General features: G+C 43.7%; 1 protein-coding gene across 1 annotated transcript; it reads right to left on the reverse strand.

Moving 5' to 3' along the window:
* DRG1 (developmentally regulated GTP binding protein 1) lies at nt 1–27,791 on the reverse strand. Its single transcript, XM_030217949.1, has 9 exons — nt 27,636–27,791; nt 22,631–22,754; nt 21,515–21,690; nt 14,698–14,767; nt 9,804–9,973; nt 9,579–9,709; nt 782–949; nt 566–688; nt 1–310 (listed from the first exon to the last, which is right to left on the reverse strand). The coding sequence occupies exons 1-9, from the start codon at nt 27,675–27,677 to the stop codon at nt 211–213; spliced, it is 1,104 nt and encodes a 367-aa protein (XP_030073809.1). The 5' UTR covers nt 27,678–27,791; the 3' UTR covers nt 1–210.

Genomic DNA, 27,791 nt, shown 5'->3' on the forward strand with positions numbered 1-27,791 from the left:
TTTAGATTTTTTTCAGGTCAATAATCTACTTGTATTTAAACCTTGTTAGAATAGTATTAGCCCACTGCTCTCACATGTACATTTCAAAACATTCAATCAATTACTGCAGTTGACAATGCTATCTAGGATTTATTTTTCATCATGTGCATTCAGTTCTGCACAGAGAAGAGAAGCAGTGACACATGCCAGCTTGGCTCCAGGCAGCGATATTTACTTCTTCACAATCTGAATGACATCTTCATCTTCCATGACATGATCTTTTCCAACCTTCTGTGGGTTGTGTTTCACAGAGGAACCCCAGACCAGTGCACTGCAGGGAGAAAAGAGAATGAGAAATACTACAGCACTACACAGGCCACAGCCAAGGCCCAGTCCTTCCTCACTCTGGTAGTGCATCCTCCACTGGTCTTGTTTATAACACTATTACTTTGGAACATAGCGCATGATGCACTGCTCTGGTGAAGTATACCAACCAGGGGCCAAAGTGCAGCAAAAAACAAACAAAACAACAACAAAAAAACCAAAAAACAACAGAGGGAAGTTTCACCCAAGTCTTTCTACTCACTACTTGAACTCTTTGATAAGGTTCTTGTGGATCTTGGTGCAGAAGTCCTCCACTGTAGTCCTAGAGTCTGGCAGCACCACTGGTGCAGTGTAATCTGGCAGCTGTCCTTTGGGTTTGGTGTAACTGCAACAAAGGACACAGGAAGTGCTAAATATTCCTTAGATTTCATCAGCTAATTACTCCATACCCCAGGACTGCTTACAGGAAGAGCCTTACATTCGCACCAGGCGCAGATAATCCCAGATCCTCTCCAGCAGATCATCAAAGTTCCAGCGGTGGTGAGCAGAGATGGGCACACAGTGTGGCACTTTGTAAATAATATCCAGCTCCTCCAGAGATATCTGGTCTATCTTATTCAGCACATAAATACAAGGGATATAGACCCTGCAGGAGTACCAAAACAGAAAGAAAGGATCAACAATGGCACTCAAAGCTGCACTGTAAGCGAGATGAGAAACAGGAAATCACATACTAGAAACAGAGGCCGATGGCAAATAGGAAGAGGAGCTGGGCCTGCACGATTACAAAAGAACAGACTGCTTTTTTCCCTCCTGCTTTACGTCTCCCTATTAAGCCTCATGCAGATGCTGGGCTTTTTTAAATGGATTATACTATTTTAATTCTTTCCACTGGAGACTATTTTATGTATCCACCATTCTAAACAAGCTCTGCCTTTTATAAACAGAGGGATGTCTTTACAAATATGATTCTTGCTTATTACTAGATGACGGGGGGAGGGGGGATATGATAGAAATGTATACAAGAATGAATGAGGTGGAACGGTAAAGTTCAGTTTATTAATATCTGATATATCACCATTAAGGTACAACCATCAAAGTGGTGTACAATTATCAAAATAGCACAGGACAATATAGAATGCCAATAATAAAAATAGTTAAATTACATTTTTTTAAAAACTAGCAATTTTAAGATCTAATTAGCCTAGTTTAGACACATTAGAAGGGTCAGGATGGGAAATATAGTAAACAGTGATGGCTCAATGTAGATATCAACTGAAGAGCTATAGGCCTGCTCTAAGAAATACATCTTAAGATCTTGCTTAATTTTGTGAAGGAACTTTCACCTTTTAAATAGGAAGGCAACAAGTTCCATAATACAGGCACCTGAAACTGGAATTCAGTACTACAGGTCACTTCATAGCGAATATTTAACAAAGGACAAAAAGTAGGTTAACATTTTCAGAACAGACGGCCTGACGTGAACATAGGGTATTAGAAACTTGGAAAGATATTTGGCATACTTTGTGAGGAAGTAGCAGTAACTTGAATTTAGATCTATAGAAAACTGGTTACCAATGTTAGGCATACAAGAGCAATGTTACATGGTCTGGATCTTTTTGCATTAAAAGAAGTTTTACCACAGTGTTCTGACATTTTAAGTTGTCTGATTGCATTGCAAAAAGAATTACAGTGGTCCTACTATGAGATAATTGTAGCATGGATCAACATCCAGAGATCATCTTAATTTAAAATAGACAAAAAAAAAAAAAAGCAAGACTTAGAGAGAGTAAATTTGAGTCTCAGATGTTAACTAGGGCAAGACAGCAGCCTAATATTCTTTAGCATTCTCACCAGACCAGTCTGTGGGTTATACCTATCAACTAGTGGATGGAGACAGAGGGGGAAAAAAAAAGCCCTGCACGCTTCACCCAATAAAGGACACCATACAGCCTTAGATGCTCCGTATTTTTGTGTCTCCCAGTGGATAACAACAGGTGGACCATCCTGGACTGGTTACTGAAATAGCTCCTGATTCAAGAGCAAATGATCAAAAGCCCCATGCTGTTCCAAACAGCACTCAAAAAATAGCACTTGAACAGTGCAGGACTTTACTGCCCCTATGGTCAGAGATAATAGCATGCAAATTTAAGCACGCTATTATTTTGTTACATTTTGTACCCCGCACTTTCCCACTCATGGCAGGCTCAATGCGGCGGGCAATGGAGGGTTAAGTGACTTGCCCAGAGTCACAAGGAGCTGCCTGTGCCGGGAATCAAACTCAGTTCCTCAGTTCCCCAGGACCAAAGTCCACCACTCTAACCACTAGGCCACTCCTCCACTCTGATCATAGAGTAAAAGTGTGGGAGGATAGTGCCTGAGCATATCCTTCTACACTTGTTTGACAGGTCAGGGCTGGATATCTGTGGGACCCCCAGACCCCCTGCAATGCAAGGTCCTGGTGACTTAGTGCCCCCCCCCCACACCAAGCCAGCGACATTGGGGCTGGAGGTCCCTGCAAAACAAGTTCATGGGGGGGGGGGGGGAGGACTGGAGATCTAGTGGACCTCCAGCCCCCCTAACTCCCCCTTGCACCCCAATAAAAAAAGCCCTGGTGACCCAGTGGGCCGTGATCACAAGCCCCCCCCCCCAACCTGGTGGTGTAGCAGCCCCCTTCCCGTACCTGAGTGGCGGAGGAGGGAGTAGTACACTGCCTCCTTTTCCAGCGCTGCCTTGAAAATGATGGCACTCAGCTCTGCCCAGTGCATCCTGGGATACATTGGGCAGGGCTTCACCACCATACAACCTTATATTTTGGTGATGCATTGGGCAGGGCACTGCCATTTTCAAGGCGGCGCTGGTAGAGGAGGGAGTGTACTACTCCCTCCTCTGCCACGCAGGTACGAGGGGATGGGAAAGGGGGGGCCTATAGACCATCAGGTTGGGAGGCTTGTGATTGCGGCCTATTAGACCACCAGGGCTTTTTTTTATTTAGTGGGGTGCGAGGGGGGTTAGGGGGGATGGAAATGCACCAGATCTCCAGTCCCCCCCCGTGAACTGGGGGTTGGGGGGGGAGGACTCCTGCAGGGGGACCCGCTAGAATGCAAAAGCAGGATGGACAGGGTTCACCATTCCTCCCCAATGTTCTGCAAATCCTAATGCCACCTCCTGCCTGATCATTGGGAAGGAATAATAAAATACCTATTTAGCATGTATTTGCATGCTACTTGAAGTCAGAGCCCACGAGCGCATTGTTTCACATGCTCAGGGGCTCTCATCACAGGGTGGTAAGCAAACGCAGGCACTAGTATGGCTCTAACAGCCTCTAGCGCCCGCATTTGCTTCTGATCATCAGTTTACCAGCTAGAAAACTGGGCATCGGTTGAGCAGAAGAGTGCTTAACCTGAGGTTTTAAGCTCAAAAACAAAAACCTGAACAATGAGGATTTATAGCAAATTTGATTTGATCTGGAGCAGGGTTGATATTCTGAGAAGTCTGAGTCTTCTCTCACACTGATCACTGCTGTTTTCTTCCTTCCTCTGAAAAGGATTTAAATAAATGGATGGGAAGTTGCTTCCTCATCTCAAGAATTATATGTTCCAGGCTACAAACAGGTGGGAATATGGACCCATACTGTGAGGAGTGTTGACTTCCTTTTTTCAGCTAGTTCCAAAGGAGCTTGAGTCAGAGGCCAAGTGCTCAGGCTGGCAGCTGCACTTCTTTCAGAGTGTCCAGTCCGAAGCACTTGTTTAACTTATGCACGGGGTGATTTGGGGAGCTTACCTCAGGATGCGAGCCTCAACATAAACGGAAGATTCAGGAGTCTGAGCTTGCGCCCCGCTGGGGTGGAAAGGGAAGATTCAGGGGTCTCAGCTCCCTTCCCACTGGTTTCTTTTCTTTTAACTGGCATTTTTAACATTTAAATCTAAAGCGAAGAGAAAAGCCTTACGCATATCTGTATTTTTTTTGTATGCAGTTGGAGGTAAGGTCTACGAGTTGCATGAGTAGCAGGTGACATTTTTCATACGCAAGCCAAACCACCACGAGGGTGGAGGTACACAAATTCCTACGAAAAGTAGAATCTGAGGAAAGGGGGAGTAGGAGTAGGCTCTTGAACAACACCAGTAGGCGACGTAGGTTAGGAACAATCTCTTTATTTAAATATACACTCGACTCAACACAGCCGTGTTTCGGCGCTACAAACACCTTCTTCAGGAGTCTATGTGTTGAGTCGATTGTATATTTAAATAAAGAGATTGTTCCTAAACTACGTCGCCTACTGGTGTTGTTCAAGAGCCTACTCCTCCTACTCCCCCTTTCCTCAGACATTTTTCATACAGCTCAGATTGCAGCTGCCTTCCTTCACTGGCAGAAGCAGCATCTTCAATGACATTTAAGCCACAGCCATGGGCTCATGTAAGCACAGACCACGTGCTTCAGAAGATCCTCAGGGTACATTTTGGAGGGACCACATGACGGACTGGCTTAGTGCTGTCAGTGGATCTTTTGACTGGCCAACTGCAAAACAAGCCAGGACATGACTTACCAGCTACCTTTCAAGCAAAAAGTAAAGCATTTAGTGGAGCCTTGCAAACCTGGGGTTGTGGGTATAGGCATGGGAAGAGCAGCCATTTTCAGCAACCTTTCATAGTAACTCTGGTCTCTGAATCTTGACCAGACCAGACTGGCTGCTTGTCTGCTTTCATTCTTAGTAAAAGGTCCTGGTAGTGGATAGGGACCTCTCATAGTTTATTGGTATTCCATCGGAATACCTGGGAGCAGGCATTTCATTATCTTCAGTGTCTGGGAGGACTTTCTCAAGTCTTTTTATTTCTAACGCTCTGAGGGAGATCACATAGATAGTGTTCCCTTTCCATTTCCAACTCTAAATTACCCAATGGCATAGCAAATGGAGGTCCAAAGCTCCACTGGATGTTTCTCAGTCAGGACTTTCAGATCACACAGTCTCTAACGCCTAAAGTTGGATACCTACCGGAGTTGTGTGCACCAGGTGTCCATAAGGGACTGGCCCTTCACTAGTCTCATTCTTATGGAGAGTAGAGTTTGAGCATGCCAATACATTTTTTCTCCCTGGGCCCTATCTTGATGAAGGAACCAGCATGCAGAAGATCTGAGAACCTGTAATACATTCCCTTTTTATCAGTACTCGCGCTTTTCGACCGACTAAAGAGATCCCAAGACAGTGAATGTGAGATATAATACTTAATCTATTTGAAACAGTGTTGAGGTGGGATATCAGCATTGATGACTACAAAAACCACGAGAAAGGAGAAGCTGGCGAGGTGCGACTCCAAGATGGTGGCGGGCAGTAAGGGAGGACTTCGTCGGTAAGCTCCACATGGATGTCGGAAATAGTAGCCAAAGTAACACAAGCTATTGATGTCACACTCGATAAAAAAATGCAAATAGTATCCACCAAATTGGATAGTGTTGGTGGAAATATAGAAGCCTTAAAGGCGGAATTTACGGCATACTGCCAGCGCATCTCTGACCTAGAAGACCAGTGCAGCAGTTAACTACCCTGGCAACTTCTTTGCAAGACAAGGTTAAAGTCTTAGAAGAGAAGTCGGATGACATGGAGAACCGGTCCAGGAGCAGCTTAGTCTCATCCATAGTAAACCTGATTGTTCAGCTCTCTGCACATTTTTGCAATTTGACGACTACTTCATGGAAGAGCATTGAGGGCATTTTGTTCCCCAAATCTTACTGCAGTACCTGATAAGGAGGTATCGGAAGCATTTTCTTCTCTCTAGTGCATATTACCAAATATTAAAGCAAAATTTTGTTTTGCCACATACCTTCTCAATCCAGAGGAATAGTACCTGTCTCCTGTGGCTTTTGCATTCATAACAATTGGTTGAGGCCATCCATTCTAGACCCCCATGGTGACAAGAACCAACACTTTTTCACTTTCCAGAAACAGTAAGGTTCCAAAGGTTTGTAACGATGTTCTCATGCGGTTGTCCTGGAATGCTACGTCTGTTACTCAGACAAGGCAAGACCCAAACCCCAATAATCGTTTGGAACTGTTTCTGTAGCCATGGCCCACAGAAAACTACAGTATGTATTTTGGTCACCTCTGACAGTAGGTTGGGTGCTGAAAAGATTCATCTCTCTCTCTCCAGTTTCTTACAGCACTGAGATAACCATGGAGATTTTAGTCAGTTAACTTTATCTAAGACATTTCAACATCTTTGGATTTCCCAGCGGAAGGTTCTGCTGCAAGAAATCTATCTCCTCTTTTTTTGTGTGTGTTACAACTTGGCTCTTGAGCAAACTTGCTTCAAGTTTTGTAGTTTTTAAGAAGCATGTCTTAGCCAAGCATTTTAGTCTCAGATCTGCCTTCTTTCTTTAGCATACTTGAGAATTTGGAAAAGCTTCACAAGAGGTATGCAGAAGTGCCAATTCTCCCTGTGTTAAATCTTTCTTTTCTTCAAGACAGAAACACAACGCAAGAATAGCCACACTGGGTCAGACCTATGTTCCCTCTAGCCCAATATCCTGCTTCCAAACAGTGGCCAATCCAGGTCACAAGTACCTGGCAGAATCCCAAATAGTAATCACAAAACAGGGGAAAGGAAATTTTAAAGCTTGCTCCTCAGAATTAAATAGTTAGAACAAAGAGAGCCAAGCTAACATGGCATAGTCAAAAATAGATGTGAATGCATCAGATAAACTTCTAAAGCCAAGGATACTGGAGCTCTATAGCACTAAGCTATTTCAAATCCCAAGCCTACTTAATGTTATCAATCACTTGCATTCAGCATCCAACTCTACACTATTATAATGTACTCAATACAAATTACAAAATGTGTACTAAAGAAATGTTCATGAACAAAATCTTTATAAGAAAAGAGTGACTACTTAGCTGCACAAGCAGATGCAGCGCTGTATCAATCTTCAGCTTCATGCATGTTCAATTTCACTAAAAAAGAGCAAGCAAACCGGACTGGGAAAGAAGGCAAGCAGAGCAGCTGCGAATATTGCCGCAGGAAAGCTTCTTCTGGCGGGGTTTGGAGACTCCCGCCAATCCAGGTATGTGGGGTTCGAGAGCAGAAGGGCAAAATGTGCCCCCCCCCAAAAAAAAAAACAAAAAAAAACTGAGGACTGGCAACACCTCTCTTGTCATGTTGAATTGTTGTAAACTGTGTGCTTCTGTTCAATGTTAATCTTAACTTTTGTTAAATTAAGCTGACATATTGTAAACCACTATGATTAGCCCCCAAGCCAGAAGAGCAGTATATTAAATGATCTAAATAAATAAATACATTTTTCTTTGTAGGTTTCAGGTAAGGCAAACCAACTTCCAAAACTATTATTGCCTGTTAACTGAGATAATGTTTCATTGGCATATATATTTGATTTCAAAAGGAACCAACCTCTTAAGATTTTAAAACTTACCAGAGGTGCTTCAACCTCATGAGCAGAGTTCCAAGCAATGCTTCTAATTCACAGCTGCAGACTGGCAATATAGTCCTTGCTGCTTACATTTGCAAAGCATTGGGGCTCCAGACAGGAGCATGACTATATATTACATTTGGGATTAATTGTTCAGGCAGAGATTCTGAAGTTCCGTCCACCTTGAGAACTGCTTTGATACATCCCACAGGTTCTGGATTAGTCTGGTGAGGATGCTAAGGAACAATAAATTAGGTCCTACCTGCTCATTTTTTTCTCCTTTAGTCCCACCAAACCAGTCGAGGCCTGTCCTAATATATTACCAGTTATTAAACCAGTTAAGTATACTTTAATATTGATCTTTTCACTTTTATCTTAAACTCTTTTCAGGTTCAATTCTCCAACAGTTTAATTTTTTTTTTAGTTTGTTTGTTTTTTTAAACCAGTGATATGTTATGTGTATTATTAGCATAACAACTCAAGTGAAACGGAAAACAGATACTGAGCAACTTGCAAGGTGCCTTGAATCACGCAGCACATAAGTTATACTGTGGAATTTGTTGCCAGAGAATGTGGTCAAAGTGGCCAACATACCAGGATTCAAAAAAGAGGATTGGAAAAGTTCCTGGAGAAAAGTCCATAAAACTTTATTAGCCAAGTAGACTTGGGAGAACCACTGTTCATCCCTGGAAATTAACTATGGATAGCATATCTACTTTGGGGGATTTGCCAGGTGCTTGTGACCCAGATTGGCTACCATCAGATAAAGGATTCTGAGCTCAATGGACCATGTACTAACTTTGCATGGCCTTTTTTATATTCTCAGGCTGAACAAGAACAGCAGCAGAAGTGTCAGACATCTGAACCTGCTGATCCTTTCCCATCCTGAAGCAACAAGACAGAGGTCAAGCAGGAAGTTTAGTTTACAAATTTACTATACCACAAAATGGTTTATAACACTAATAACTAAAACAAAAAAACACAACCAAAAATAGAGTGATAAACATAGAACAATATGTAGGACATGAAACATTCAGCCAGGGTTTTAAACCCAACCAAAATTTAGCAATAGACATTTCCAACCTCAAAGAAGACTGGGGCAAGGAAAAACAAGCACAACCCAACAACTGCTTTCCAAACAGATTAATAGCAGGGGAAACCCCAAGAGGACTGCAGGGAATGGGAGAGCATGTACAGAGGAAGAGAGATTAAGATAGTTGGGCTGATCTGTGCAGACTGCCAAAAAGGAAATCAGAAGCCAATGGGGAAAAGGCCAGAAGAAGGGGACACCTGAACATAACTTGAGGCCCCGTATAGCAGTCTGACAACATTCTGAATAAGCTAAAGATGTTTAACAGACAAAACAGGTAGACTAAAATAGACTAAAAATTATACACATAGTAAAACTTTTACCTCCTTGAGGTTCAAGAAAGATTTCAGAACGCAGACCTTACATAGGACACAAAAGGAAGATCTGATCACAGCAGAAGTCTGTGTCTTGAAGGAAAAAGTTTAGTCAGTGAGAAAACCAAGAGAACATACTAAGTTGTAGAGGGAAATAGAACTTCCAAGTTTCCTGGCAGCAATAAGAGAGCAAAACTAATCCCTAGAAAACCAAACTGCTTCCCACTTTGAAAAAACGGAGAATCAGCCTGAGACTGAACCAAAGAAATGAAGGACAAGAAAGATGCTGAAAAGAGGTGGTCCCAACAAAGAGCCCTGAGGTATTCCACACAAGGAAAAGGACTTTGGAAAACTTCTTGAAAATTGAACCTCTCCCCCTTGGCAGCTCTGGAAAAAAAAAAAAACCACACCCCTGTAATGTATAACACCCCCTCTGCACACCAACACTTTACCTGTTCCCCTCCACTACGTCAATCAAGTCATCAGCTGTACAGTCACTGCGAAGTGTGACATCGGCATTGTGAATCTTATATTCTGCCAGGATACTCTTCACGGTCTCGGTATCCAGTTCACTCTGTGCACACTAAAAGAGAAGGGAATAAAATTCTGCATTAAGCACTGCTTCCAGCAGCAACAAGGCCTATAGCCCTCACTCCCTCTCACCCTCTGGAGCTTACAGTTGCAGTGAGGTTGATTCCCCCTTTCTCCTTCTTCTTAAACCCAATATTCGGAGGTTGTTTGTTCAGTCGGATCCCGAAGCCCTCCAGCTCATTTTCTATAATCTTTTTATGTCCAAGAGGCTTCAACACATCCAGAACAATCAGGATCAAGTTACAAGTGCGAGCCACTGCATTAAAAAACAGAGACAAATCAGTAATGCACAAATGTTCCCCTAGACTTATTACTGCAGTTTGGTAGGGGAAAATCTGCATGGGACTTGGAAATTCCAATGTAACTAGCATAATCCCCAACTGTTAGTTAACATAATGTGGGAAGAGTATTCTGCCACTGGACAATTGTATTATGAAGGTTGCAATGTGACAACTCCCAGTGCCAAAGTTGGAAGATGATGTGTAATGCACTATGATCCCGGGGGGAGGGGGGGGGGATAGGGAAAGAAGATATCTTATAAAGCTCTTATCAGGGAGGGGGAGGAAATGACGGTGCCTGGTGTGGAAACAGAGACAGATACTGTATCTGGATCACAGCTTTCCTTGAAGTGTTGTTGGGGAGGGGAAAGAGCTGCCTAATGCAGTTGGCAGAATGGATGATGTGCAAGTTGCAACACTTTCTTAAGCAGAGAATTGGAAGGGGTCTGGAACAAAGCACTGTGTTATTGTGTAGAACTCATATGCCCTCCCTTAGGCTGTACAGAATAAGGCTGACATTAGAAGATATCAATTAGTGGTTCTCAAAACCTGTCCTGGGTGGAAAAGGGAAAACATTTGAGGCTCCCTTGAGAAATTAGTTTCAGCTAGGAATGCTGCCAGATGGTACAGGAGATTGATTTATTAGGGTGGGGGTGGATTTGCTCTATTTCTTCCCTTATATTGGGGTAGGTATACTGGAAATGTTTAAACTCTGGAGGTTGTTTTATGCAGTTGTGCATAATAGGTATAATAGTATTGATGATGCTTTTATTACTGTATATTAGCATTTCAATAAATAACTCCTTTAAATTAAAAAAAAAAAAAAGTTACACTCTGTTCTGGGCATCCCCTGGGGATGATCTCCAGCTTGTCAGTTTTCTGGATATCCACGATGAATATCGCACAAGAGATTTTCATGTAAAAGGGGAAGAATGTAGCATTTGGTAACCATACTTACACACCTACTGGGAGGCACAGATTGAAAAACAAATCAAGCTGGACTGCTATAGATCCCTACACAGAAGACACGCCCTAGTGAAATACCTGACCTTGGTGACACATGCAAAGCAGAGAGAGATCCTCACCAAATGCAAAATAGGGACCACAGACCAGAACTGGAAGCACACACAGGGAAAATAGTGAGCTGGAAACTCCAAGACCAAGACTTAGTATGCAGTTCAACACCAGAGAAATAAAAACGTAATTCTGTCTCCACTGTGGAAATACAGGGATGTACATTTCCAAAAGTTTAAATTTTGTTTTTTTAAGGTTCCATAAAAGAATGAGCAATGGTAAACACACACACACTCCTGGAGAGTCAACCAGGATAGAACCAGTTCAGTCAGATCATTTTTAAAGAAGAAAAAAAACCTCCAAATTTTTAGGCCTGCCCTACATTTTGCATAGGATATTTCCAGCCTAAGCTTATCTAGGATCTTGTTCCATAAGAAAAGAGTTGTGTCTTGTTCATTCTTGCTAGGCATACACATGTAGAAGGAGGGGTTAGGTAGTTGCTTTGGTATGATCAGATGCTGCATGAAGGGGAGGATAGGTTAAAAACAGCTTAGCTAAGTACAAGGGAAATCCACTGTGGAAAGGACCAATGAGTCAAAATTAGACATTCTGAGCTGAATTCTAAAAATTACTGGGATCTAATTGAGGAGGGGAGCAAACACAGTTACACTTCCATTACTTGGCAAGAATCCTGACTGCTGTATTTGGTATGAATTGCAGTCTCCACAATGCAAACTGAGTTTTAAAAGAGGCAAGGGGAACAGCACCATCTCTGCAACATTCAAGCTAGTAAGGCAAGGATTGGCAGGTTGGGATAAAGAGTGGCTCTACATTTTGGGTGATAAGATGCAGGGGACCAGCAACCCAATGAATGAGAGTACGGCCACACATTAAGTATGGAAACCATATTTGCCGTGGCCAGTGTGGGGCAGGAGTATAATGGTTTCATGGTCAATCATGATTTTCTGGATTGGTCTTGAAGGTAAAGTGGTTGCGGTGGGTAGGCAAAGAGAAGGTGTTGGCTCATTTGGGTGTTAATGCGTAGGACTGTGCCAGATGCCTTCAATGACCACTTGGTGTTGTTTCATTGGTGAGGTCATCCTTTGATGGTGTTGTCCCATCAGCAGAACAGCTACATTGGAGTTGAGGGACCACTGTGAGGGGCCAGTTAGTGACTGAGGTTGCCAGAAAAGAAAGTTGTGGTCCCTAGGCAGGTAGGGTGTATGTAGTGGGGCCCTATCAAGAGGACAAATTTCCAGATCTCATAGGCTTGCCCCACAGAGCTTGAAGGAGTACATAACCACTTGTTATCCACCTGAATGACAAGGGTCTTTCCTGCAATCCAAGGGCTGAATACTCCAGTGTGCATCCAACAGCCCTGAGCTCCAAGAAGTAGATGGCTTCTCTATTGTATTTCGATGCTTCTATACCGCCTTTAACAGAGTCTTCAAGATGGTTTACAGCAAAGATAATATCTCACTCAGAATGATAAGTTTGCTCTTGCCTGCTCTTTATTTCAGTGCCTTGGTTATATGAACTTATAATGAATAAAAACTTAAAACCTAGCATACTGTGTGAGAGATGTAAACCAGGATGTAAAGATGGAAGTTTCAGTTCATCAAAATTTTTAGAGGGTTCCAAGTAGAGAATGACATGGGGACAAAGTTTGTCCCCGTCCTGTCCCCGTGGGTTCTATCTTCATCCCCGCCCATCTCCACAGGTTCCGTCTCCGACCCCACAGGCCCTGTCTCCATCCCTGTCCCATCCCTGCAGGTTCTGTCCCTGTCCCCAAAGGAACAATATGCTGTGCAACTACTGTGTATAAAATACAAATAGAAAATAACAACAGTAGTGAACAGCTATAATAACCCTCCTCACCACCACCCTTTACCTTTCCAACCCCAACAATAGCAGATTTCTACTACCCCAAGAAATCCTAATCCACCCTGTTAAAATGTCCAGGGATAGAAAATACAACCTGTTCTGTATGCCCTAGAAGGGAGACATGTGCCCTCTGAAGCACTATCATGATTTTTTAATCTGTGGATGAATAAGAAGTCATCAACAATCTCAAGATTCAGTCTAGCTCTCCTGTCTTCCACAGTCCTTCCTGCAATAGAAGATGTCTTCTTAGAAGATGTGATGGTAGCAGGTTATAGAGGATCCCCCCCATGCAAATTTTGCTAGTTGTGGCCAGTATGTTTGCTTGTTTTTCCAAAAAAATTTCAAAATATCGTTGTCTGCATCACTCAAACATAAAATAACAGTCCAGTTCATTAACAGGCTTCAAAGGAGAAAACGACACAGGGACAAAGTTTGTCCTCGTCCTTGTGGGCTCTATCCCCATCCCCGCCCCCATGCCATTCTCTAAAGGTGGTGATATTTAAATCTACCCTTGTTGCCACATTTGCACTGGAAACTGAACGTGTATAGGTTTTGAGTGCGTCTTGCTTTGAACCTTGTGCACTGCTTAGACTATCCTAAAAACTACAAAAATTTTGATTAAAAACATTTTTGATTCTATAATTAGATATTATCAATGGAACTTCTACTTAATTGTATTTCTTTGCAAGTTTTCAGAACTATCCTTCCTCCACCTTTTCCTCTAGCCACTGCTGCAGGGGTCACCTGGTCTTATAGGCAGGTCTCTTTCACAGCAGATATATGGCCATTGTATAGGGGGAAAAAACCCTTGCTTTTCACACAAAAAAAAACATTTCCAACTTATGTCTTATTTATTGCATTTGAATCCCACATTTTCCCACCTCTTTGCAGGCTCAATGTGGCTTACAACTTTGTGCACTGCTTATATGTTGGAACTTTTTCTGCAACTAATAAAAATTATTGAACATAAATTGTTGGGCAAATTTTGCTGGGGAGGCCGCAAACCTAAACTTCCACTGTGGCTGTTGTTGGGTTCTTAGAATAGGGGAGGCATGGTGTTGCCTGATTTAAAGAAGTACAATCAAGCCTGTTTACTTTGCTAACTTGGCAGCTGGCGGTCTCAAAATATCTTGCTTGTGGACGAAGTTTAAAAATGTGAGAAAAACTGTTTGAAGACGAGAATCTGCAGGCCTCAGGGAAAGGAGGAGGAGAGTTGATCCCCCTTCCCCCCCAAAATACATATAAAATATACAAACATATTAAACATAAGAAACCAAGGCGTCAATCCTTACATTAAAACACATTTGTTCAAGAAGCAGGACGAACGACATTTACGCAGTAGCTTGCATGAAGTTATTTAGTGAATTTGCTAATGCATTTCTTATGGTAAAACAGAGTTCTCACATTACTCTAGACATTAGCTTAAAAATGCTCAGAAAACAGCTGCATTCTTGGGAGGATGTTAAAACACCTGAATATTCTTTGGATAGCAACAAAGTATTTTGTAATTCTTAATACTATGGGCAGCTTACTGCAGGTGCAAATGGATACTCTAGAGGGACTGGAAAACAGAATTTGTTTTCAAATGCAGACTCTGCAGCTTGAGCAGAAGATTCAACTTTACTAAAACTGGTAAGTATAGCGGCAGCCTGGAGTTCAAGTGGTCTTCACTAGAAATAGCATCCCAGAAACAGTCAATTCACCCTATGACCATTTCCTTTCAATTAAAAGCAAGCCCCAAGAGTTCCAGCATGTGAGTTAGAATGCTGTCATACTCAAGTGTTCTTGCCTAAGACCGGCATACCTGCTATGACCTGCCGACCTCTTCCTTTTCCATCCTTTGCTCCTTCGATGATTCCTGGGAGATCTAGCAACTACAAACATTAAGGCAAAAAGAGAGGCAGGCAGGAGGAGAGCAACAGAAGAACATTAGAAACAGCTGAGATGGCAAACTCCAGTCCTGCCTTTCAAGATTTCCACAATATAAAGTCATGAAACATTGCCTTAGCACAGCCTGGCTCTTCTGCAGCACTTCAGGACTGGATAATCAGCCAGCCTGTCTGCAAACATTTTATTGTTTTCAAAGAGAGGGGAAATGGAGCAATGCATTTTCTAAAATATTCATATACCAGCTTCAAATTATATTATACATACACCCCAAATATACAAACATCCCATTTAACTACAAGCATAACATCTCAAATTGCACTGTCAATTAACCAAAACATGATGGATACTTAAAAATCTATCAAAATGCGTATGACATTTCTCTTGTGGTTTCATAAGTACCTGCAACCTTCATGCTGTCAGTCACTACAGAGATCAGTTATACTCTTTCCATCTTTTATTTCCTCCTCTGCCTATAAAATCATCATCCTGTCTTTCACTCTACACTTCTGTTTCACTACTGCCACCAGAAGAGAGATTCTAACACACAATGCCTTAATGCTACCTCTTATCACCTCCCCAAGAGTAATCCTGTGCAAACCTCATGCCCACCAGCTAGGGTCCTGCTGTACTCTGGATAGGCACCCAATAACAACAAGCCTTACCTTGGTAGTTTCTAGGACACTGCAACCCAAAAATACAGTTTTAGAAACAAAAAAAAAAGTAATACAGAGAACTTTACAAGTTACAACCAGAAAATAAGCAGGGATTATATGATATAAATATTTTAATTATGTTAGTTATACTAATCTATTCTAAAGCTCAAATTAAAACTTTAAAACATTTTTTTTAGATAAATATACACTACTTAATTAAAAATTATTTTAGCTTGTGTCTAAGGAAGCACCAGTAATGATTTATCTATTTATCCACAAGAGATACTGTTCAGAAAAGGGAGCAGGTCCTGATAGCAGAAATCTCATGCTGACTAGATCTGTAAGTTCTGGGCCAAGTATCTCAGGAGTTGGTGCTGAGAATCAATCCTAACCCGAGACACTGGCTTCCTGACCAATAGCACTACAAACCTTGAAACATTCAAGAAACACTATACTATTATTGCTTCCCAGGGAAAAGACCAATTTAACCCCTTATATCCTAGATGACAGGAAGGAAAAATTTAGTCATACCTGTTAATTTCCTTTCGTCAGGCCATACCATCCTTGACAAGTGGGTATTATCCATACCTGCCAGCAGATGGAGGTAAAGAAACTGATCTTTCCCAATAACATCAAACTTGCTGGTACTCGTTGGAAAACTCCAGTATGCATCTGCCAAAGCAGCAGGAGGTCCTCTTTGTAAAGCACACCCATGTCCCATCAACCACTGCAGCTATCATTAATCAAATTTCAATTTCTCTTTTTATTTATTTTATTTTTTTAAAGAACGGCACTGGCTGAGAAATAAAAGAGTCCCAGGCCTAAGTCTTCTGAGGAAGGGCCCCAGGATAGTACAGCCCAGCTAAAGGGAAGAAGTGGGCCCAGTTCAACCAACTGTCCAGATATGGAGGGACCGAATGCCCTGGCGGTGCAAGTGAACCACCACCACAGTGGGTAGGGTATGAACCTAGAAGTGGCGTCCCAGCATGCAAGTGGATATATCATTTGTGATGCTCCACAATGGGAATATAAAAATATAACTCTAAAGATCAGAAACTCGCCCAGCCATATAGAGCAAAATATCTGCATCTTAAAATGCCTAACCCTGAGACATGCGTTCACTCCTTTAAGATCCAGAATAGGCCGAAGGACCCTTTTTTTCTTTGGGACCACACAATAAATGGAATACTGCCCTGAGCCGTGCTCCATAAGCAGAACCAGCTTCACTGTCCCAAGCAACAGAAGATGTTGCGAGGTAAGAGCGACAGCCTGTCGCTTTACTTCCAAGCTACAAGGTGAAATCACGAAGGCATCAGGAATGGGGCAGGCCATCTCCAGAGCATAACATCGCTTGACCACCTCCAGAACCCAGTGATTAGAGGCAATATGGGCCTACTCATGGTGGAAAAGAGACAACCTGCCCCCTACCTGAGCCACCAAGGGGCCTGGCACACCCTCGTTGGGTAGGCCTCTGGTGTCGGAATTTGCACTCAAAAGGGACAGTGCCTCCTAGCAAAGAAGCAAGAACCCTCAGGCCTCCATGCTCATCTCCCGTATCCAATCATATCAGATCTATATGAGCCTGTACTTGCGGTCCTTGATGTGCAGTATGTATGATTTTAGAAGACTCTCTCCCACTGGAGCAGGATGAATCTGTTTGCCACCTGGTCAAGCAGCAGAAGGTGTGTCGTAAGTTACTGACCAGGGGCGCCTATGAAACTTTCAATATGGCCTCTAGGATCTTTGCCCAGAATCTCACAGCTGCATGTCTCCAACTTGGATCCGGTGGACCAGCAGAGATTGGCAGATGCCACGTGCCAGGGGATAATGTTTTTTGGAGAGAAGATGGAGGAGGTCACTGACTTCATCAAGAAGCACTAACTCCTCCTCTAGGAGGCTTTTTGGCAAGTTAAGAAGGAGTACTTATTATTTGCAGAGGAGTAGGTATACCCCTTCTTCTTGCCAGCCTCAGCAGGCTCAGCCCCAGCATGCTTGTTCTCATCAAAAGAAGCGGCGAGTTTTTGACTGGCTCCAGAAGTGACCATTCCAGACAACTTGCTGGTCGTGCGGAGGCTAAAGTTTTACCGAGAAAGGGGGCCACTTGTAACCTTCAGACTGGTGGGTTCTTCAAATACTCCATCTCTGTTACACCCTGCATTGGCTTCAGAGATCACCAGATTGCCCACCAAGGGCACATCGCTTCAGATCTTAGCACAAGCCGGGAACTCTCCACCCTTCTCAAGGCTAGTGCGGTCGAACCTGTTTGACCAGGGAAAGGATTCTATTCCACGTACTTTCTTGTGGAAAAGAAAATAGGGGGGAGGGGGGAGATTTAGCCCATAGACCTGTGGGCCCTGAACAAATTTCTGATCAAACAGAAGTTCAGGATGGTTTTCCCTGGGCACCCATGCTTCAGAAAAATGATTGGCTATGCGCTCTGGACTTAAAGAATGCTCATACTCATATCCCAATGATTCCAGCTCACTGGAAGTACCTTCAGTTTTAGCTGGGGCATGTCACCTCCAGTAATGCGTGTTGCCTTTTGGCAGGGCCGCCAAGGGGGGGGGGGGGCAGGGTGGACAAAATTCCTTGTACTCGAGCCTCCAAGGGGGGACCGGCACTGCAGTCCCCTCCACCCGCCCCCCTCCGTCCACCACCGGGCCGGGCCCCCCTGAATTCAAATCATAGCGCCTCACCCCGACCTCGCTCCATGTGAAAGAAGCGCAGCAGCAGCAGTCTACAGATCGCCTCACTTCGGGCCTTCCCTCCCTGTGTTCCGCTCTCATCTGACGTAATTTGCGCAAGGTCGAGATGAGGCGCTATGATTTGAATTCAGGGGGGCCCGGCCCGGTGGTGGACGGAGGGGGGCAGCGGCAACGACGACCTCGGGGGGGGGCGCCGGCCTTGCCCTGGGCCCGGCCCACTCTCTTGGCGGCCCTGCCTTTCTGCCTCGCATCAGCTCCCAGGGTTTTCACCAAGTGTCTTGCAGTAGTCACAGCATCATTATGTAGACTGGGAGTCCTTGTATACACCTTATCTTGAGGGCTGGCTGGTGAAGAGCACGTTGCGGGATGGGGCACAGGAGTCCATGCAGAAGACTATTCAGGTGTTAGAGCTACTAGAATTCATTTTAAACTACCCCATCCCATCTGCTCCCTGCCCAGCGAATGGAGTTCAGTGGAGTCCTCCTAGACACTCAGCCAGCTCGGGCTTTTCTCCCTGTGGTGTGGGCAGATATTCTTGTCGCCCTCACCACTTGCGTCCGAGATCGGCAGATCATAGCTCGGCAGATGTTGAGGTGGCTGGGCCACATGGCCTCTACTGTCCATGTGACACCCATAAAACGTCTTCACGTGAGACTTGCCCAATGGACCCTAGCTTCCCAGAGGTGTCAGGCCGTGGTGAACCTACAGGATGTCATCCGAGTTTCACTAGAGCTGGTTCAGTCCCTATTCTGGTAGACAATTCAATCCAATTTGACTCTGAATTCCACAGCCCACGAAAGTGCGGACGGATACATCCCACATAGGGTGGGGAGCTCATTTAGACAGGATTCCCACTCAAGGTGCTTGGTCAGCCCAGGAAACAGATCTCCAAATCTACTTCTGGTGCTTCGGGTGATCTGGAACCCTCTAAAGGCGTTCTGAGATCGGCTGTCCAACCAAACTATACTCAATCAAACAGACAATGAGGTTGCCATGTATTACCCAAATAAGCAGGAGGCACCAGATCCTGCCCTCTGGGTCAGGAGGTCATCCAGATGTGGCGCTGAGCACACCAACACGGAATGCTACTCAAGGACACTTATCTAGCAGGAAAATTCAACAGCTTGGCCAACAGACTGAGCATGCTAATGCAACCGCATGAGTGGTCCCTCAGAATGGGCATTGCCCATGAGATCTTCAGGGAGACTTTGTCACACAAAAGTCAACTGAACTTTTACAAAAATTATAAACATTTCAAAAAAGTGACAAAGACTTTTTGGAGTTTTTTTAAAGCCAATGATTGACAGATGTTGGTGTGCACACCATTAGCAACCTTCCGATTCTGAGGCTTTTTCCTCCATTGTTTATATTATATTGTAAATGGGTGAAATTTATTGAACTACAAACACAGATTGGATGAAGATATTTTGTGATTTTTGGAATGACATCAGGTTTACAGGTCCCGATGCATTCATATGAGAAACTTACTGACAAGTTAGGGCCACCTAAGTCAAAAAGTGTCACAGAAGGGGCACGAGGAGTCGGCAGCTTTACACAGCTGCCAGCTCCCACAAATACTGTAATGCCAGCTAGCAGGCATGCCAAGTCACATGTTTGGGCGCCTGGTGTCTCCAACGCCCCCTGCTTTCTGTAGGTGTGCCTTTTTTTCTTTTGGTCAATTAGCTTTATTCCCTGTACAAGGGAATAAAGCTAACCCAAGCAATGGCCAATTTTTTGTTGTTGCCTAGGTAATGAGAACCCACACCCTCTCTGGCAGGGCTGAGTCAAGCACCTTGACCAAGGTTCACAAAGCAAGACTAGGGACAGCGAAGCAGTACACCATGTTCTACCAGGTCCGATCTGTGGATCCAAAAAGCTGGGAGCCAGCCATTAGACTCAACCAAGCTATGACGCAAAGGCCTACACTGCTGGGACCTAGGCCAGGGACCAGGAGCACCAGCCTAAACAACCTATCATCTGCTGGAGGTACAGATATACTGGAGTTTTCCAATGAGCACCAGCAGCTTATACCAGTGATGTGATTGGGAACGTCTCTACCTCCATCTGATGGAAGGAAGGGATAACACCCACTTGTCCAGAATGCTACAGCCCTGACACTAAGGGCCAGATGCACAAAGCTTACCATGCTATTAACATTTGCTTTAGACTGGTTCCAGACAGTTTAAAGCAAGCGATTATTTAGCTAGTGATGCACAAAGGTGTTCTCTGTGGCTCTAATGTGTGCTATTAGCAGCCACCGAGAACTTCATGCAAATGTATTACAATTAACTCATTAGTATTCTAATGAGCATTCTGAGGGTTGCACAGTTCCAGAGCAGCCATAATTTAACAAGCAAATTTTACAGCTGCTCTGAAGCTGTTGGATAGGAGGGAAGCTTAAGCAGGCGCCCCCCCCCCCCCCCAAAAAAAAAAAAAAGTTTTTTTAAATTTCCCTAGTGCGGCCCTCGTTTTTTGTTTAATTTTCACTGGTGTTTTAGTGAGCCAGACTCCTCCCACCACACCCCTCCCTGTCCCTTTACAAGGTGGAGGCAGCAGAGCAGGAACAGCTCCTCCCAGAACAGAATGGCAGCGCCCAGGCCCTGCCCAGTGAATTCTGAGATGCACTGGGCAAGGCCTGGGAGCTGCCATTTTGTTCCGGATGGGCCTGGGTCAGGAGCTATTGCTCCTACCTCCACCTTGTAAAGGTACAAGGAAGGGTGTGGAGGGTGGGGTCGAATTCACTAGACCACCAGGGAAAATTTTAAAAAGACATTTTAAAAAACGGATTCGGGGGGAGGGGCGTTTTGATAAGTAAGCTGTCTGGAGGCGGGGGGGGGGGGGGGGGTTGCGGGTGCGGGAGTAGTCAAACATATTTGACAGCGCGGGCTCGCAAACAGTGAGCAATGCACAAAGGCAGATCTGTGCAGCTCATTTGCATATGATCCCCTTCGTTCGCTGTTTGCAAGTCGCTAAATTTTACCGAGGCAGCTGTATTTTACGGCTAGCTTTGTGCATCGGGCCATAAGGAAGGCAGGTTTCCCAGCTGACAAGAATAGCAGAACAGTGCAATGTCAGGTGATCACTTAAGAGTCTGTAAGAAGGAGGAATGCCTTACTGTAGAAAACAGGAGTCCCAGCACACACAAAACTCTGTATTTTGCCAAACATCTCCTTAATCATCCAGATTATACATTTTGTAATGAATGCTGCGGTAAGATTAGGAGTCTCCTTGCTTTCATCCTGCTGTAAGGAGCCATCATGCATCCCATTCCACACTATCCTGTAATGATGCTTCAAGAAACAGCATCTGACATCTTCTAGGGTTCTCTCCCCTCGCTAAGTCATAACAGTATAGCAAAATGAGGGCTCTCTACCTGAATCTTGGCTCCCTTATAGCGCACAACACCAGGCACCGTGGTTAATGTGGTGAACTCATAGGCAGCTACCTCAGAATATACCCCTGCCAAGTTACTAAGCAGTGTGGACTTTCCCACTGATGGGAATCCCACAAAGCCAATCCGGGCATCTCCAGTCTTCGCAACATCAAAACCTAGAAGAAACCATGTCAGAACACATGCTTTAGTAGAGAACAGAACTTCAGAAACACACTATGTATCTGGTGGTATGAATGTACAGAAGAACGCTATCCTGTGTTGAAGGAGTATAGGCATGCAGAGAACTCTGTGCTGGGGCTACTACTACTTAACATTTCTAAAGCGCTACTAGGGTTACGCAGCGCTGTACAATTTAACATAAAAGGACAGGCCCTGCTCAAAGAGCTTACAATCTATGTTTCAACAATTTTTTATTGATGAGGTCACATGGTATACAATTCCATCTCAGTCAATATAAATTGTATAACAGCAAAGTCTAGTACATATTACTAAACCTGAAATGTCCATCATCAATGTTTTCCAAACTTTTAAAAGAGCTTACAATCTAAAGGACAAGTGAGTAGACGATACAATGGGGGCTGGTGGAGGAGAGCCATGGGCATGGGAATAAAAAGCAGGCAAAAATTCCCCCCCCTCCCCAATCTATGAGGAACAGATTCAGTGATATGGAGCAGCTGGGATAGAAAGAGGGCAGGGATAGAGATCTGCTGGGGTGCTTTTGTGTTAAATGTGGACACTGTCATTTGTTATTGATGTTTGAGATAATGATCAAAATTTTTTTTTATTGCTACAGATAGAGTTCTTAGAAAGGAAAGTGCTATATAAAACATGAAAATAAAGTTGACGGGCCTGGGAGAACACAATGTCCCTCATGAGGAAACCGGATTATCTGCAGCTTGTAATATATTTTATTGGTCCCAGTATGTTGCACATGAGCTTATCTGAAGGAACCTCTGGTCTCTTAAGCTCCTAGGCATCAGCCTGTTCGTTTCTTCTGAGAGAGGATGTACTAGCTTTCATTGGACCTACAAATAATTGCAATGTAGTCTATGACTTCCATTGGAGAATTAGAAGTTTGGCTTTAGCTTTACAAACCTTCTCCTGTGCCACCTCCGCCTCCTCCTTTTGGAGTGATAAGTTCTCTGCGTAATTTTGCCAAGCGAGCCTTCAGCAGCCCCAAGTGATGGGCTGTAGCCTTGTTCTTCTGCGTTCGGGCCATCTGCAAAGAATCAAAGAAAAACAGTTATGGCAGAAAGAACCTAGAAAATCAACTCAGAGATCACTAGCTACATTCCTGGGAGGAGAGAGAGGGAAAGCACCCAAGTCTGGCGCCGGGAAGGGTCAGTATGGGCCACCCAAGCATATGATAAAGTAAGGTTACTTTACCTGTAAAGAGGGTTCTCAATGGACAGCAGGATAAGCCAGCCACACAAGATGTCAACGCTTGATGACACCAGCTCAGACTTGCGCCACAGAATCCAGAAAAGTCTAGACATGCCTATCTAGTGGTAACTGCCATTGTTAGTACTGCCTATCACTACAGCGATGGAACAGTCTGATGTGCATGAGGATACAACAATAGCTTGAACCATAGGGGAGGTGGTAGAGTTGTGTGGCTGGTTTATCCTGCTGTCCAGAGAACTCCAGATACAGGTAAGTAACCTCACTTGCTTTGTGTATGAGCAGGATAAGCAAACCACACAAGGTGACTTCCCAGCTAAGGGGATGCAAAGGTCAAAGTGGACAGAAAGATTGTTTTATATGGAGGACCTGCATCCACTTATGCTGTGGTAGTTTGAAGATATACATGTAGAACAATTAACTGTATAGAGCTATGTGCTTTTTCAAATCAGTCAGCTTTGTATAACATTCCTTTTTCTTATTTAGTAGGGCAATTAGCTAGCTTGTGTCTTGGTTTTCTCACAGACTATAGACAGGCTTGCTTAACCCTCGTAATGGGCTATAAACTTTAAAAAGTGACTGTTTGTATCAAACAGGCTTTTAACATAACACAGGAACATTTTCAGTGAAGGACCACAAAGAGTGATAGGTATTCATTTCAAAGGGCAAATGATTAATATTTGAGAAAAATACCAAAGAAACAGAATTATGTGAAGGTGACCTACCAGATAAGTAAGAAAGTAAATATACGGCATTAAGTGATCGGACAAATTAAGCTTCAGTTTTCAGCCTGGGTACCTTTTGTACTAGGGGCCAGATGCACTAAACTTAACGAGCAAGTAGTAATCCGTGGCATGCACAAAAGGCTTCTCTGAGCCATTTTCCGATCACGGTATGCAGATGAGCAAATTAGTATTATAATGTGTAGAAATTGTATTGTAATGAGATGCACTACCGTTTTCCGATTGCCAAACCGTGGAAAATCTAATGGGAGGTTTGTACCTCTCGTTGGGGCTGCACGGGATTTATTCACCTCTAAAAACTTCTATAAATTAAAAAAAAAAAAATCCAAGTGCTCATCAGGGACATCCTTGATGGACGTCCTTCAATCAAAAAAACCAACAACAACAAAAAAGCAACCAGCCGGAAACCTTTGCCTAGCCACGTCCAAGTGCTCGTCAGGGCCGTCCTTCTAAAGTGCCTAACATGGACGTCCTTCACTAACAAACAAAAAAAAAAAAAGGACATCCCTGACGAGCACTTGGACATTTTTCCCCCAGATTTTTTTGTGATGGGTGTCCTTCTATTGCCTATACTGACCACCGCCGGAGAGAACCAGGACGTGTGAGGACGTCCAAATAAAAAAACTATTAGGGAATGTCTTTCTTCTATGTTTGTGCAGCGCTGCATACGCCTTGTAGCGCTATAGAAATGCTAAATAGTAGTAGTAGTAGTATTTGTACGTCTCTTTCAATTATGCCCCTCCTCCAGGTCTCTCTCAGCCAGTGACAGCTAAACGCGCTGTGATTGGCTGAGACCTGGAGGAGGGGCATAATCGTAAGAAAAACACATCCAAGAAGGACACCTATCAAAAAATCTGCAGGGGAAAAAAAGTCCCATCAGGGATGTCCTTTTTTTGTTGTTTTTTTTGAGTGAGGCAGCCTGTGTCTGGTCCTGCACTGCTGTTCCAGCGCGGGCGACTCGCAAGAGGGTCGGGTTCATCTCCTTATTAGCCACGACTCCTTCCCCACCTCTTGGTGCACAGCTGGGCCCTCTTCCCCAGACATAAGGGTGGAAGCTGGGTCACTCCTCCTTGTCCTACCGGCTCAGGGAAAGAGGAGAGAGATCAGCTGTGAGATACCGGGTTTGTTTGTTTTTTTAGTGAAGGACGTCCATAAAGGATGTGCTTGGCATGCGCAGAGCAGCCAACGTAACGCTTAGCTGCTCTGTGCATGCTTGACTGGCCGACTGGCATCCGAGGGAATAGAGAATGCAAGTAAGCTACAACGAGCAGCTCATTTGCATTCCATTTCCTTGATGCATGGCCGTTCTCTACCGATTCACTATGGAATCGGTAAGGGAAGGGCTCTTCTGAGGACCTTAGTGCATCTGCCCCTAGGTCAGAATCTGACAGCTTCCGAAGGGAAAAGAGAGAGAGAGAGAGAGATTGATTTTATTTTCCTTATACTGAAGTTTGGACTGATATAAATAAGAATTCCATTTTCTGTAATACTGGGATAAAAGAATTTTTATTGTAACCATTTATTTACTCTAATACATATTAGCATTATTATAAAAGAGAAAAAATTTAACTCTTAAAGTGTTTTTCCTTTGTTAGAAGGGCTTGGTTTTTTTAGTTTCTTCTGTTCAGTTTCCTTTTAGAGGCAAGAGAGTGCCCTATAAACATAACATAGCTGAAGGCACTGTTAACAATTTGAAATTGGTTTATCAGAAAACGAAGAACCATGATAAACAGATGAGGCAGAAAAGTATAGGATTGTGGTAACAGAGAACAAATATGAGGCTATATTAACAGTAAAAGAGCATTAACAAGGTCATTATAGCAGTGATAAGAGTGAATATGGGAGGCAGTGTGACAGTGTACACATGGAAAGAAAAGTACAGATACTCTGTAGGATAGTCCTGCCTAAATTGGAATCATCAACTTTAAGTGGACTATGAAGGCAGTAATGGGCTATGAAAGTGTGAAATGATGCCCATGTGGCAGCCCTGCAGATATCTTGTAGGGAAGAGTTATGGAGTTAGGCTGTCATGGTCGCCATAGCTCTGACCTGGTGGACAGATTGTACCTTACAGAGGGCCAGATGCACTAAACAATCGTTAGAGCTTCATTCCCATCGGGATCCTCCTCGCAGTGGCCAATACTACAACCCTTGGGCTCCACAGTATATTTCCCAAAAAACAAGTGCCCACCCACGCCCTCTCCCAACGAATAGAAGTTCTTACAAAATTAGAAAACAAAGTCAAGCATCTATTGCTAAGGAGTACCCTAGTGGTTAGTGCAGTGGACTTTGATCCTGGGGAACTGAGTTCAATTCCCACTGCAGCTCCTTGTGAGTCTGGGCAAGTCACTTAACCCTCCATTGCCCTTTGGTACAAAATAAGTACCTGAATATATCTAAATCGCTTTGAATGTAGTTGCAAAAAAACTCAGAAAGGCAGTATATCATAGCTGTTGATTAGGATCTAAAAACAGCTGACGACAGCACTGATGTCGAGATATGCGCCTACACGCAGGCAACAATGGCTGATGATGAAACAGAGGATGAAATGAGCAGCCAGGCACATGCTGATGAAATTCAACAACCTCCTGTCACTTTTGCAAGAGCGCTGGAGAATCTCAACACCATGCGGGCCTATCTGGAGGCCACTGGATGTCAATGCTATGACAGTTTTTACCATCTGGCAGATGTAGTCTATGGAACTCACAGACACAAGAGTGTACAGAGGACTATGACTGATTATTTCAAGTAAGCCTAATGTCAGTTAACGGAGACTGTATAATGTCAGTTAACGAAGACTGTATACTGTATGTATAAAACTGTACATATGTTTATCAGATGTCAAGCTTCTTTGGGTCACAACGGTTAACTGCACGCTCCGGTTAACTGCATGTATTTCTTTGGTCCCAGACCCTTACTAAATATATATATATATATATATTTTTTTTTAACATTAGGATTTATTTACCACCTTTTTTAAGGAATTCACTCAAGGCGGTGTACAGTAAGACTAGATCAAACATGAGCAATAGGCAATTACAACAGTAAAAATATTCAAGTAACAATACAAAATATGGCATGGTACACTACTTAGAAAACACTCTTATTTGTGGGAACCACTGGTTTAAATTCTATTTCTTAATCCTACCACCAGTTGGTACTTGGGTATTCTTCTCCCAGCTTGTGTTTACATCTATTGATTTATTTAAATTATATGCCAGGCAGGTTTAAGTCATTAGAAGTATCATACATCTGAGGACTTTCTCAGTCCTTAGAACCTCAGGGCCTATACACTAATCATGATTGCTGCTTTCATGTGCCAAGCCTAGCAAGAAAAAAAAAGATCCAATGGAATCACCAGTAGGAAGAAATCTGAGCACTTCCTGCTGCCCCATCTCAGCACCTACAAGCTAAGTGCAACAAAAAATTGCTCTCTTAGCCCTTCAATCAAGTAAATCCTATCCTTTGGGATAGCCCATCCTTGGAAACACGAGCTAAGTTAAGTCAATTGTTATGGCAAAGAGCTTAACAGTAGTACCCCAGATTCCACCTCACAGATTCATCTCTGGTGTAATGTTACTTTCTCAAACCTAATCCCCATTTTATCCCAAGTTCCATGCTACATCCAAACCATGGTGTTAACAACAGCAGTAGTCAAAGTACTTTTAAATTCATCTTTTATGCATGGATGATGCCCGATACTACCCTTCTCCCATCCCATCGAAGCTGTGAGATAAATGCCCCGTCACCCCACCCGCGCATCCCATCGGGGGTATGAGGTTAATGCCCCGGGCACATCACGCACACCCGCATCCTACCAGAGGTGCGAAGTAAATGCCCCAAGCACACGCACACCTGTCTTATCAGCCATGTGAGGTTACTACTACTAAAGACCACCTCCTCTCCTCCACTTCATCGCTAGCGTGACACTAACAGTCCCCCATTATAGATCGTACCTCGGCCTCTATCTCAGCAATCTTGGCCAGCGTGGTGCTCATGATGAAACTAAGTATCTCACAAAAAACGCCACCACCAAACCAGACTTCAGGTGGGGAGGAAAAAAAGACGAAAACAGAGAAGAAGAGAACAAAGCGCAAGCGCGAGACTCTCTA

This window comes from Microcaecilia unicolor, chromosome 11, assembly GCF_901765095.1.
Source record: "Microcaecilia unicolor chromosome 11, aMicUni1.1, whole genome shotgun sequence".
Classification (NCBI taxonomy): domain Eukaryota; kingdom Metazoa; phylum Chordata; class Amphibia; order Gymnophiona; family Siphonopidae; genus Microcaecilia; species Microcaecilia unicolor.